Source organism: Carlito syrichta, unplaced genomic scaffold (assembly GCF_000164805.1).
Source record: "Carlito syrichta isolate Samal-C Ts95f unplaced genomic scaffold, Tarsius_syrichta-2.0.1 Scaffold303660, whole genome shotgun sequence".
NCBI lineage: Eukaryota > Metazoa > Chordata > Mammalia > Primates > Tarsiidae > Carlito > Carlito syrichta.
In genome coordinates, this window is record NW_007247756.1 from 264,149 (window position 1) to 278,171 (window position 14,023).

General features: G+C 42.0%; 1 protein-coding gene across 2 annotated transcripts in view; it reads right to left on the reverse strand.

Annotated features, from left to right (window-relative positions):
- Nucleotides 1-13,681, reverse strand: part of FRYL (FRY like transcription coactivator) — a 148,285-nt gene extending 134,604 nt beyond the window's left edge. For both annotated transcript variants that reach the window (XM_021712823.1, XM_008058944.1), the window contains exons 1-2: nucleotides 13,485-13,681; nucleotides 972-1,025 (exon numbers count right to left, since the gene is read on the reverse strand). In XM_021712823.1, the coding sequence (XP_021568498.1) occupies nucleotides 972-1,025; nucleotides 13,485-13,604 (174 nt within the window). In that variant the 5' untranslated portion in view covers nucleotides 13,605-13,681. The remainder of the gene's footprint in view (nucleotides 1-971; nucleotides 1,026-13,484) is intronic.
- Between the last annotated feature and the right edge of the window lie 342 nt (nucleotides 13,682-14,023).

Here is a 14,023-nt window from a genome sequence, read left to right on the forward strand (position 1 = left end):
CCCGCGGGCTCAGGCAATCCACTCACCTCAGTCTCCCAAAGGCGCGGGATTACAGGCTGAGCCACCGAGCCCGGCTTAAATAACTCTTATAGTGGGCATAGACTTGAAAAGCCCTGTGTAAGGCCACCTCATTACAGTGCTATCATAACAGAGGTCTTGTCTTCCTATTTCTGCTTTCTTTCCAAACCAGTGGCTACCACTAAGTGTATGCATCAGCATCCTCCAGAGAGCTGCTGTCAACACCAAGTCAGACCACCACCCTAGGGATTCTGACTCAGCAGAAACGGAGCAGGAACCAGGAACACAGTATATGGTGAGTCTTTATCAGGTGCTTTAACCTGTCTTTATTTAGTCAGTCAGTCTAACATGAACATGAATTTCTACCTCTTAGATTCATAATTTTAAATGAAGTGGGCAGGAATACTAGGCAGCAAGAAAAAGCTCATCTGGCTTGTTGATTTTTGCAAATAACATGTAATAATTCTGATAAAATAACACTTGATTCAACATTTAATCTCAGTAAAAGGAAGAATTACCAAAAAGAATATCACAGATGTTTTTAGATATTGGTACTTTACATACAAGTTCTGAGAGCCCCAACAGAAAAAAAAAAACTGTGAATAGGTAAAATATTATGTAAAACTTGTAGGAATTAGTACATGAAGAAAGACTGAGGAATGTAACTGAAAACTCTCTCAGAAAAATTTTAAAGGGCACATAAAGAAATTAACAAAGAAAGGTAAACAGTTTTAAAATGCTAAATGAACAGAAATCAATAAAGTTCACAGTTCATTCTATTCCCTGTTTAAAAAAACAAAACACCAATGTCAGAATGAATCTAGTGTGCAAGGATACACAGGATCACTAAACAAAATAAAAACAAAGTTCTTAATATTGACTGTATTTGGACCAGACTATTAGGACAAACATTTAACTTCCAGGAAAAAAATATTCCCCTCATATCGGCATACCTGGTCAAACTGAAGATCTTCACCCCTCTGAAGAGATCTGGATAACAGCTTCTCCTACAATTAAAAATATATATATTAGAAATCTCCTACATCAGGGGGACCCAACTCCTGGGCTGTGGACCAGGGCTGCATAGCAGGAGAAGGGCAGTGAGCCGCAGGGCATTTGCCTTTCACAGGTGGGGAACCCTATTGTGAACTGTGCATGCTGAGGACCTAGGTTGCGTGCTGGGCATGATGGTTCATGCCTATAATCCCAGCACTTGGGGAGGCAGAGGTGAGAGGATCTCCTGAGCCCATGAGTTCAAGGCCAGCCTGGGCAACTTGTCGAGACTTCATCTCTACAATAAATCAAAAAATTAGCCAGGTGTGGTGGCACATGCCTGTGGTTCCAGCTACTTGGAAGGTTGAGGTGAAAGGATGGCCTGAATCCAGCAGGTAGAGGCTGTGGTGGCCATGAGTGTGCCACTACACTCCAGCCTGGGTGACAACAGTGGAAAAACTGTCTTCCACAAAACTGGTCCCTGATGCCAAAAAGGTTGGAGACCGTTGTCCTATATGACACACAGCCGTGTGCTGGTTGTCCCATTAATTCTGCTTTTGCTTCCATTTATAATCAGGTGAAGAAAGGCAACCGTAACACACTAGGGCTCAACTCCCTCTGTCTCCAGCTGTGGTTTTTAAGTGACACTCTCCAAGCCAGAGAGAGTGGCTATGTCACATGATCTTCTCCTGTGATAAATTCAGCTCAACGGTTCTTAGACTACAAACTTAAAGTTCATAGGTCCTATTTAGATTCAAGTCCAAAAGCCAACAGCATACGTTCATTCATTCATTCATCCAAGTATTTACTGAAAAGGAGCCTAGTACAGTAACTATGAGCATGTCTCATGGAGCCAGGCAGCCTTGTGTGAGCTGGCTGGCCTACCACCAGGTGAATGACCTTAGGCTGATGACTTCTGATCTCTGTGGTTGTTTCATTTGGAAAAACAGGGTGCTCATCCAATACTGGTATTGGCAATATGCTCATTTTATTTAAGAAAAGAAAAAAAGGAAACTTCACGCTTTTCTCTAAGCAGTCTAATAGCTTGAGGCAGTGTGGAATTATCTGTTCCTAGAAACTACAAAAAGCAAGCCTGGACTGCCTGAAACCACTGCTGGGGAAAGTTGCTTTCTTCCCCCAACATTCCACCTCATTACTACGTTATTTCCATGTGCAACTGCTGCCAAGTCAATCTTCTAGTTTATAGTTTCCTGGAGCTAAATGATGATTGATCGTGCTGACCGGGCAAGGCACCATCTCGGCATTTTATATATAATGATTGACTCCTTGTAATTTGCTGAAGTCTTGAAGTGAACTAACAGCTCGGCATACATATATGAAGTACTTACCCTGTGCCTTACACATGCCTGTTACAGTCTGTTTTGCACTTGCTTTGGAAAGGGGGCTTTTATTTCAACATTAGACAACAGTTTGAGGATGACACGGACTTCATGAAAATACTAGGGTAAATGCAGAAAGCAGCACCCAGCCCGACTGAGCAGCAGAAACACACAGTGCCACACCTCCAGTGCCCACCAGCAGCTTCAGCTCAGGTCATGCGCTGTGGGTTGCACACACCTGCCCCGGCCGCAACCTTTTGCTGGATTTCAGAAAACCCTCTTCCCACCCTTCATGGTAACTTAACAAGCTGAAACCCTCCGGATCCCACTTCACAAACAAACTTTAGGTCTCTTTCAAGGTAAAGTTTCATACTCATCACCATATTTGTGTATTTCTTTAAAATTTCACACATATAGCCGGGCTCGGTGGCTCAGCCTGTAATCCCGCACATTTGGGAGGCTGAGGTGAGTGGATTGCCTGAGCCCGTGGGTTCGAGACCCGCCTGGGCAGCGAGACCTCATCTCTACAATAAATCAAAAAATCAGCCGGGCGTGGTAGCACATGCCTGTAATTCCGGCTACTTGAAAGGCTGAGGAGGAAGGATCGCCGGAGCCCAGCAGGTCGAGGCTGCGGTGGCCGGGAGCGGCCACTGCACTCCAGTCTGGGAGGCAGAGTGAGACTCCAACTCAAAAAAAAAAAAAAAATTTCACACATATAAAACTACGTGATCATTTTTCCTTGGTTCCTATCTCTAAGTGTTGGAATTGGCAAGGAAAGCAACAGTTTTTTCTCTCACTGAGCTCAGAGGGAGACCCACAGATAATTACAAACCAAGGAAAGTATTCAGGAAAAATATTGCTCTGAGGATACAATGTGAAAATTCATCTACTTATGACAGCCGAATTTTAGGGGCCAACTTGATTGGATTAATATTATTTCTGAGTATGTCTGTGAGGGCATTTCCGGAAGAGACTGGCATTTGAATTGGGGAAGTGGGGAAGATCTGCCCTCGCCAAGGTTTCATCCAGTCAGCTGAGGGCCCACTCAGAACAAAAAGGCAGAGGCAAGGCAAGTGATCTCTTCTAGAGCGGAGGCACTATTCTACTGCCCTTGAACATTGGAACTTCAGGCTCTGCAGCCTCTGGACTCCAGGATTTACCCCAGTGACCCACTCCCTGGCCGCTCAGGACTTCTGTCACACTGAGAGTTATACCATCAGCTTCCCTGGTTCTGAGGCTTTTGAAGTTAGTTAAGACAAGTTGCATTACTGACTTTCCTGGTTCTTCAGATGGCCTACCATGGCACTTCTCAGACTCCATAATTGCATGAGCCAACAAATTCCTTGCTATCCATCCACCCACCCATCCATCATCTATCTACCTATCCAAACATTTATCCATCCATCCATCTACCTATCTAACTACTCACCCATCCATCCATTCATCCATCCATTCATCATCTTCTATTGTTTTTTTTTGGAGAACCCTAACTAATATACTGGTCAAAGTGGTTAGGGAGGGATTTAATGCTAGGAAGTAAATCAAAGGTTTCAAGTAGATGAGTAGGAATCATATTTGCATTTGAAACCTAACTTGGCTACAGTAAAGAAACATGGGGCGGAGGATTGGATGTTGACTAATAGGGGCTTGAGAAACACAGAAAAACAGACTAGCCCAGTTATATAGCCTTAGAAATCATCAGTATATAGAAAGTAACAAAACAAAGTCAAGTACCCAGAGAGACATTAGTAAAGTGGGTCTACATTTGAATTTTGAGAAACTCCAACAGTTAAAGGCTATCTACTCAACCATTTAAAAGATATTAATACTCCCTAAATTATGCAAATTTAACAGGACACCCCTCGCCTAAAAATAGAAACATATTTTAATTTAATAAGCTGACTACAATGTTCACATAAAGAAATTAATAAACATGAATAACAAGAAAATCAAGTAATTTGGAACTCACATATAAACAGACAGATGAATAGATCAGTACAGAAAACCCAGAAATAGACACAAAGACACATGGGAAACATATAAGGGTAAAATTTCAAATACTAGGGCAAAGATAGAAAATTTTAAAAATGGTGTTGGGACATTCAAATTGTCTGCAGAAAAAAATTAAGTGGGACCATTACCTCAATGAATTCTAAATGTTTTAAAGATTTAAATATAAAAAATAAAATGATGAAAGTCCTAGAAGAAAAAAGATGGTAATTTTTAAAAACAAGCTCAGATCTTTCTAGGTATAATACAAAATCCAGAATCAAAAACAAAATCCAACCACATATAAATAAAAAGAATAATTATGGTTAAAAAAATGAAGACCAAAGTCAAATGACAAAATAGGAAAAAATATGGCCAATAGATATTATAGGCAAAGGTCTAATTTTCTTAATATACAAAGAGTTCCTAAAGATCATTAGGGGGGAAAAAATCCAACAATAAATAGAAAAAAATGGACAAAGAATCAACAGTTCACAGAAAGGAAATCTGTTCATAACCTTAACCTTACTTATAAGAGAAACAGAAGTTGAAAAGCACAAAAAGTCTAATACTTTGTGTTGATGAGGTTATCTGATAAAGAGGGCCTTCAAATAATGCCAACAGGAAAGTAAGTAGATAACAACCACCTTTGAACATTATTTGGCTATATTTGTCTAAACTTTTTAATGTAAATTACCTCTGACCCAGCAAAAATTCCACTCATAAGTATTCATCTTGCAGACATAGCCACGTAGGTGCAAAATGATGTTCATAAAATAATATCCACTAAGGTTTCACCTGGAGTAGCAAGAGATAGAAGTAACTAGCAGCCTATCTTACGATGTTGTAACATGATGCATCTATACATTGGAATACCATAAAGACTTTAAAAAGCTCTATATGTGCTGACACAGAAATCACTTAGGTATAATATACTATCCACACACTCACACTTGCTGATAATATAAAATGTCTCTTTTACATATATATGAGAACAAACACATTTTTACACACACACACACACACACACACACACACACACACACACACACACACGTCTGTCAGTGGGGAAATTGGATAGTCAGGAAAAGGGATAAAAGAGTTGGGGCTGAGGGTGGAAGGTTGTTACTGTATAAACTTTTGTGTGCCATTTGAACTTGAATGACATTAAAGAAGACAAGAGGAAGGAGTACTTCATGAACAAAGAAAGAGAATGTTGCCAGTCAATGTGACACTTTCATGAGGGAGCCTTTCGGTTTATTTGCTCCCTGTGAATTAAAATGGCCTCAGAGAGGCTTCTGATTCGGTGTAGCATCTTGCTTTAGTACACAGCAGTCTCTTCCATCAAACAGTGCAATCTTCTTAACTTTCCATCTGTTCTGTTAATTTATTTACTGGGCAAATATATACTGACTTCCTACTACTGGCAAGTAATATCCATGAACCAAGAGCTTAGTGGGACTCACTGAGGGAAACTTAGGCCACCTACCCTTCAACCACTGGGTCTGGGGCTATAATGGATACTAAAGCCCCTCTACCTTCTCTCATATGCATATATACTCATTCTTGCCTTTATGAAGTAATGCCCAAGAAAGGATCAGGCCTGATAACTGTGGAAAGTTAGTATAGAAAGAATACCATTGGTACATAAAGGGACTCCCACCCAGTGGAAAACAGGAAAGTAGAAAAATGAATTATAAGCCAGGTTCGGTGGCTCAGCCTGTAATCACCAGCGCTTTGGGAGGCTGAGGTGAATGGATTGCCTGAGTCTGCAGGTTCGAGACCCACCTGGGCAACTTGGCGAGACCTAATCTCTACAATAAAATCAAAAAAATTAGCCGGGCGTGGTAGTGCATGCCAGCAGTTCCAGCTACTTGGAAGGCTCAGGCGGAAGGATCACCGGAGCCCAGCAGGTCAAGGCTGCAGTGGCCGAGAGTGTGCCACTGCACTCCAGTCTGGGTGACAGAGTGAGACTCCAACTCAGAAAAAAAAGGGAAAAAAAATGGATTATGATACTATATAGCAATGGGTTGAAGGGGGAGGAGACACTGGTCACTGTGATGATTAATTCTGTCAACCTGACTGGGCTACAGTCTGCCCAGATATTTGATCAAGCATTATTCTGGGTATGTCAATGAGGGTGCTTCTGCATGAGATTACATTTGAATCAGTAGATAAAGTAAAGCTGATGGCCCTCTCTAATGTGGATAGGCATCATCCAATCAGTTGAAGGTCTGGATAGAACAGAAGGGTTGACCCTTGAGTAAGAGGGAACTCATCCTTCCTGGCTGACCTGGGCAGGACATTAGTCTTTTTCTGCCTTCCAATTTGAACTGAAATATCAGTTCTCAGGTTTTGAGCCTGCTGGCTTTCAGACTACATCTTACACCATGGACTCTCCTGGTTGTTACAACTTCATACTCAGACCAGAACTACACTGTCATCTCTCTCGGGCCCCCTGTTTGCTGACTACGGATCTTGGGACTCCTCAACTTCCATACTCAATGAGCCAACTCCTTATCATCTATGATAACTCAATATCTCTCTCTGTGTCTACACACACACACACACACACACACACACACACACACACACACACTGTATGCATGCACATACGCACACACACCTTACTGGTTCTATTCTCTCTGGAGGACTCTGATATCATTACAGATTTAACTTCCTCTGGGATCAAGGGAAAATATATGTCCCAGAGGAAAAAAAATATATACACATTTGCAAAGAAGACATTCACAGCCAGGTGTGGTGGCTCACACCTGTGATTCCAGCACTCTGGAAAGTTTTGCTTGAGCCCAGGAGTTTGAGACCAGCCTAGGCAATGTAGCAAGACCTTCACCTACACAAAAAAATTAAAAAGTTAGCCAGGTGTGGTGATGCATGCCCATAGTCCCAGTTACTCGGGAGACTGAGGCAGAAGGATCACCTGAGTCCAGCAAGTTAAGGCTGCAGTAGCTGTGATCATGCCACTGCACTCTGGTCTGGGTGACAGTAAGACAAGAAGGAGGAGGAGGAGGAGGAGGAGGAGGAGGAGCAGGAGGAGGAGGAGGAGAAGGAGGAGGAGAAGGAGGAGGAGAAGGAGAAGGAGAAGGAGAAGGAGAACATTAGCCATAAACAGAAAAAGTGACAAGCAACATAAATATACCATAATGGGGACTTCGGATCCATAAATTATGGTATATTCATATACAGTGGGCCCTCTGTATCCAGGGGTTCTACATCCATGAATTAGCAAAAGGACAAAATAAAACAAAAATTGCATTTGTATTGAACATATATATACTTACATAGCATTGATATTATATTGTATATTATACGTAATCTAAAGGTGATTTGAAGTATACAAGAGGGTATGTGTAAGTTACATGCAAATACTATGCCATTGTATATCAGAAACTTGAGCATCCATTACTTTTGGTGTCTATAGAAGGACTGGAACCATCCCCCAAAGATACCAAGGAACGCCTGTATTAGGACATTGTGTAGTAAAGTCTCAGGGGCAGTGGCTCATGTCTGTAATCCCAGCACTCTGGGAGGCCTAAGCAGGGGAACTGCTTGAGCCCGGGAGTTCAAGACCAGCCTCAGCAACACAGTGTTTTTTTAAAAAAATTAGCCAGGTACAGTGGTGCGTGCCTGTAGTCCCAGCTACTTGGGAGGCTGAAACAGAAGGAACCTGAGTTCAGGAGGTCGAGGCTATGGTGAGCTGTGATTGTGACACTGTGTTCCAGCCTGGATGACAGAGTGGGACCTCAACTCAAATTTTAAAAAATACGGCATTTTCATTTATTGAGATAATATTCAACCGATAGAAAGAATGAGACAAATTTGTGTTGGCTGATATACAATAATCTCCAATTTACATTGTTAAAATAAAAATTTTAAAATCTGCCGGGCTCGGTGGCTCAGCCTGTAATCCCGCGCCCTTGGGAGGCTGAGGTGAGTGGATTGCCTGAGCCCGCGGGTTTGAGACCCGCCTGGGCAGCGAGACCTCACCTCTACAATAAATCAAAAAATCAGCCGGGCGTGGTAGCGCACTCCTGTAGTTCCGGCTACTTGGAAGGCTGAGGCGGAAGGATCGCCGGAGCCCAGCAGGTCAAGGCTACGGTGGCCAGGAGCGGCCACTGCCCTCTAGTCTGGGTGACAGAGTGAGACTCCAACTCAAAAAAAAAAAAAATTTAAAAGTCTATGTATAGAGAAAAGAATTATATATATGGTGTTTTGTGTGTGTGTGTGTGTGTGTGTGTGTGTGTATAGAAGGTGTCAAAAATGTATACACATTTGTGAACATCATACTTAAAATGTGTGTATATCATCCCCTCTACCATGTATACACAGAATTTGGAATAAGGACTGAGATCTTGAACATGACCATGCAGATGACACCTGAGGGCACTCTGCAGAGCATGAAGGAAGGCTGACCCTAGTCAACACTTTGGAATTCCCACAGGCCCAGGAATAGGAGAATCTGGTACTCTGAAAGTATGGCTAAAAAAAGAGGGCTGGCTGAGAGAACGTTTTAAGATAGTTTCAGCAAGGTTCCCACCTCACCCACAGAGAAGTGCCCTTCTCAGGAGAGGACTGGTTAGGAAGGTGCTGCCAGGTGGGAGATAAGGTCCCACACTGGAGACAGGGAGGGTCAGTGAGCACCTACATACCAAGTGTCCAAGGCCCCATTATCCTCTGAGTCTAGCACCCAGAACGCCAGCAGTCAAGGCCTAATGCTCCCATTCAGGGGGTGCAGGCAACTCCTCTGAAAACTCTGACAAGCCCCAGAAAGAGATCGGACCTAGATGGGCCACGGGTGATATCACACCCAAGACCACAGTCAACAAGGCTTGTCCACACGTACTGCACTTCCGACCTGCTGTGGGGTGCCTCTGTCTTAAGATCCAACATGTGGCCAGATTCGGTGGTTCAGCCTGTAATCCCAGCACTTTGGGAGGCCAAGATGAGTAGACTGCCTGAGCCCTCAGGTTCGAGACAAGCCTGAGCAATTTGGCAAGATCTCGTCTCTACAATAAAACAAAAAAATTAGCCAGGCATGGTAGTATGCACCTGTAGTTCCAGCTACTTGAAAAGCTGAGTTGGGAGGATCGCTGGAGCCCAGCAGGTCAACACTGGGGTGGCCGTGAACATGCGTGCCACTGCACTCCAGCCTGAGTGACAGAGTGAGACTCCAACTCAAAAAAGAAAGATCCAACATGTTCAAATAAACATGTGAGGGGAAGGCAGAGCTAATGGAGAAATGAAGCTTAGAGGAAACAAGTCACTCAGGGAGAAGAAACTCTTTTTAAACATGCATATACTTAATACTCTAAAAAAATCAGTGGTGATTGCAGAGTTTTTAAACACTGGGCCCAAGATCTCAGTTGGGTGAGTTAACACCTTTCTTTCTCCTCTGGCCACCAGCACTCTGAGATCAACATCAATGCAGATATGCCGGGGTCGCTGCTGAGAACTAATCCATCCCCTTCTACGAAGAAAGAAATAGAGGCATTGGACTGCATAGTTTGCAAACTGGAATTCAGTCACTGATGGCCCTTCTGGAATCTTCCTTGGAGAATGAAAATGAAATTGTGGCGAAAGTCAGGCTCAGCTGATCTTCAAATCTTTTGGCCTCCTTCTATGATGGTTTCTCAGGTAAGAATGAAAATGCCAACTCTCACATATGGTGGTATGTTAAACGCTTTCAGTGAAAACGTGTTATGCTTCCAAGTTTCTACAGAATCTGCTGACAGAACGGAGCCCTGCCAGCTTTCTAGGGTCAAAAAGCGCCAGAAGTGACTTCGTTTAAAGTGACTCTGCAAGACTTTCACAAGAACCCAGAGAGCATCTTGAATGGCTGTCTATTACCTAAGAGAGTACAGACTAACTTTCAAAATAAATGAAAATACAATAAAGGCACTGGATGTACTTTCATTATCCCATCTCGATGCTATAGATTTCCAATCTAGCCAGATCTGCACATAAATAAAACAAAGCTGGCGAGCTGTGGTCCAGAAAAGAAGAAATTCTGCTGGAGGAGAGGAAGGGAAAAAACCTATAAAATGTGATGGTGACTTGGGGGCTGACTGGGTGTATCAGGAAGAGAAGCAGGGATGTCTCCTCTCTGTCGGTGAGGATGGGGCTGAAACATCTATGTTCTAGGAAATCCTCAACACTACAACCATAATGTTATCATCTCATCTTAGACTATACAGCAGATGTCTTTAAAATTATCTGTTAAATAAATGAATAAGATATAGTCAGCATCAGGCTATCCTGAAAGAACTATTACTAGAAGCTCTGGCTAGAAGAATGACATTATGTTTTACAGGAAGAACAAAAGGCACACAACCACCACAATGTCTTTTAAGGCTAAATTCAACTAAGTATACTCTTAAGGCTAAATATGACTAAATACCTTCGACTAAGTATCCAACACCAGTACAGTGCTGCAGAGACAGGCAAGACAGAGACCTGGTTCCTGGTATAAAAGAACTCACATCAGAGGAGATAAACATGTAAGTACCTAACCACACCATGACATTGTCATAATCTAGGAGTTATGTGCAAATTGTTATGGTAAAACACAGACTTATTTGGCTTGGGGGAGGGCTGACTATGTTAGAGGGAACAGATGGGAAGTCTGGAAGGATAAGTAGAGTTTTAAAAAACAGGAGTTAAAAGAATTTTAGATTGAGAGAAAAATAAGACCACACACACCAGGACAAAGGAATCTAAAGAGGACACTGTAAGCATCACAGCATACATTAGGATGGGGAAATCATAAGAATGACCTACCTAGAACTTGAATTTATTCCACAGCAATGAAAAGTGAGCAAGATTTTTAAAGCAGAAAGGTGATAATATTTGTGTTTTAGATGAAGAAAAGTCTAGTGAGAGGAATATAGAAAGGTGATGGGCCACTTCTTGACACGCTAGTAGGCTACTGCAATGGTCTAGCAGGACAGAACTTGAATCTGAACTAGGACAGTAACAATGGCACTGAAGGAAAAGGAAGGAGAAAGATGAAAAATTTACTATTTTATAGACTCAGTCAAATTAGATAATTTCATTCATATTTTAACACTTTTACTCTAAAAGTCTTTACATTTCAAAGAATACATAATATTTGAGAACTAGTACAACCATACCACATGATACTGCTATAAGGTATTTTATAAAACAGCATTTATTTTTAACAAAGCATTTTTAAAAAGTAAAGTTGGGTGATGAGTCCTGAGTGTTCATTATAACATAATCTCTACTTTGATATATGTTTGACATTTTCCATAGTAAATTTTTTAATGTATTTTTTTAAAGCTGTTCCCTGTCTTACTGTATGCTGTTTACATAGGCTGGTGTAGCTTTTTAGCATACAATTCAGAGACCATTAAAAAACAAAACTCACATTTTGTAGATTAAGCACATTTATAATCAAGTCTTATAATCATTAATTCATAACTATAAAGCTATTGTAATCTTTATTTCTACAACAGAACTTTATATTAATATATCTACTGTACATCCATATATATAGATATAGGTATAAAATTTGTTATTTGGTATATAATTTGTTATGCAGAAAGCAATCACAAAATGATTTAACTTGAATATACTCATCTTCACAGTTTTGAAATATACATTTGGCTAGAGATATTTACCTATTATTATGGCACAGATGCTATCCTCAGAGCTTTCTCTACTTAATCATCAGAAAGAAACTCACCTTCCCAATCAGCAATTTCCTGCTTCCCCAAGAAAATGAAGAGCACGACAATCCCTCCTCCCCTTCCCTCTTCCTTCTGAGGACCAGAGTCAGGTCCAGTTTGCCTCTCGGTTCTAGAACCAACGCTATTGCGCCTAATGCTCCACTCAGCCACTCTCTGGCCTTGTGTTGCAGGCAGGTAACAAACACTCTGAATCTCAAACTGGTGGTGAAGACCCATCCCTGTTCCTGCTGAGTGAGAAGCAGGTGAGTTTCAGCTTTCACATCCTCCATCTTCACCTCCATCGCCATCATCCCATTTCCAGCCGACACTGGTGTACACTGGTCTGGGAATACTACATCTCCATACCCTTCAATCCCAAAGAGTAACCTAGCTGCTACTTGTACTTTCCAAGTCACTTCCTGAAGTTATAACCTGTTCTCTAAGACACCAGGCTGCTTCATTTCCAAATTCAGGAGCCGCTTCCCCCACTGTGCACTGCACTCTCTCCCTCAACAATGATTCTATTTTCCATTCTCGTTCCCTTGATGTCATCATCTGCAACTCTGGCTTCAATGTTCACCCTTACATCGATGATTCAAAAACTATATTTCAAGTCACCATCTCTTGAATTATCAAAAAAGAATTTCTGACTGCTGATCAAGCAGTTCCACATGGTCAGATCACCAGGATCTTAAGCTTCGTGTACACCAATGAAAATTATCTTATTCACCTTTTCTACCCCGAAGATATTCCCTTTGGACCTTACCCAAGTAAATACATTACCATCTTCGCTAACACCTCAGAACACCTGATCCTTAACTGTCACTCAGAAGACTGCCCTATTTCATTACCTGTCAAGGTCTGTTGATTCTGCTGCTCCCTCTGCAACCATTTTCACCACCAGGGCCCTCACTCAAGCCTCTTTCATCCCAGTCTGAACTATGTACTATATCCAAACAGCCTCTTCCCTCAACTTCCTCTCCCCTTCATCGTCAACCACGACATTCTCTACCACATTAGCGTGTATGACTCTTTGGAAACTGACTTAAACATTTGTTTTCCATCTTTATCTTCCCTTCTCCTCACCACAGGCTCCAATCGCACAGAGCTCCTAGCATCTCCAAGCATACCTCCTGGAATATAAGCTTAAACATATGTTCGCTGGGTTATTGTAAGTTTGGCCATGGTCTTAGCGTCAACTAGCAGTATATCCTAAATTCTCCATTATTTCCTGTTACAGTTTCTCTGTCTCCACAGTTCTCACTGGTGAAGTCCATTTTGGTTCTTTTGTGACCTGCAGTGACATATCAGTCCCTGCAGCTGTCTACACCATCACTATGACCTTCATATTTTTTCGAGTAGATGATTTCCTATATTATACTGGTTAATACAAAGCCAAGAAAATATTTCAGATTTCTAGGTCAATTCTACTCACCAAGGGTTCAGCCATTACAACTTCAATTTTCTTTTCGGCCTGAACAGCAAATTCTGCAAAGAGGCTCTTGATGACATACTCGCCAGGCTTGACATCCGGGTCAATCGTGATGTTTGACATGATGCTGTTCTTTTTCCTCCAAGTGGGGTGAAGGTTGGAAGAAGCACAGTACTTATTCACTTTGCTGACTGGTGCTGAAGCTAAAAGAATCAAGAGAACCCTACATTAATCATCAGCTCACAGGCCTCCGAAGCCAAAGCTACCTTGTTAGTCCGCATCCTGCCCAGTCCCCAACAGCATACTCCAGTTTGTCTATGACACTTGTCACCTCCTAACTTACTGCCTCACAAATTTATAATTTAGTTACATATCATGTTTACTGTGTACTGTTCCTCTCTCTACCCTACTAATGCAAATTCCTTAAGAACAGGAATTCTTTTTTTTTTTCCTTTGACTCGGTGTCTCACTCTGTCCCCCAGGCTGGAGTGCAGTGGCACACACTCGTGGCTCACTGCAGCCTGTGACCTCCTGGGCTCAAG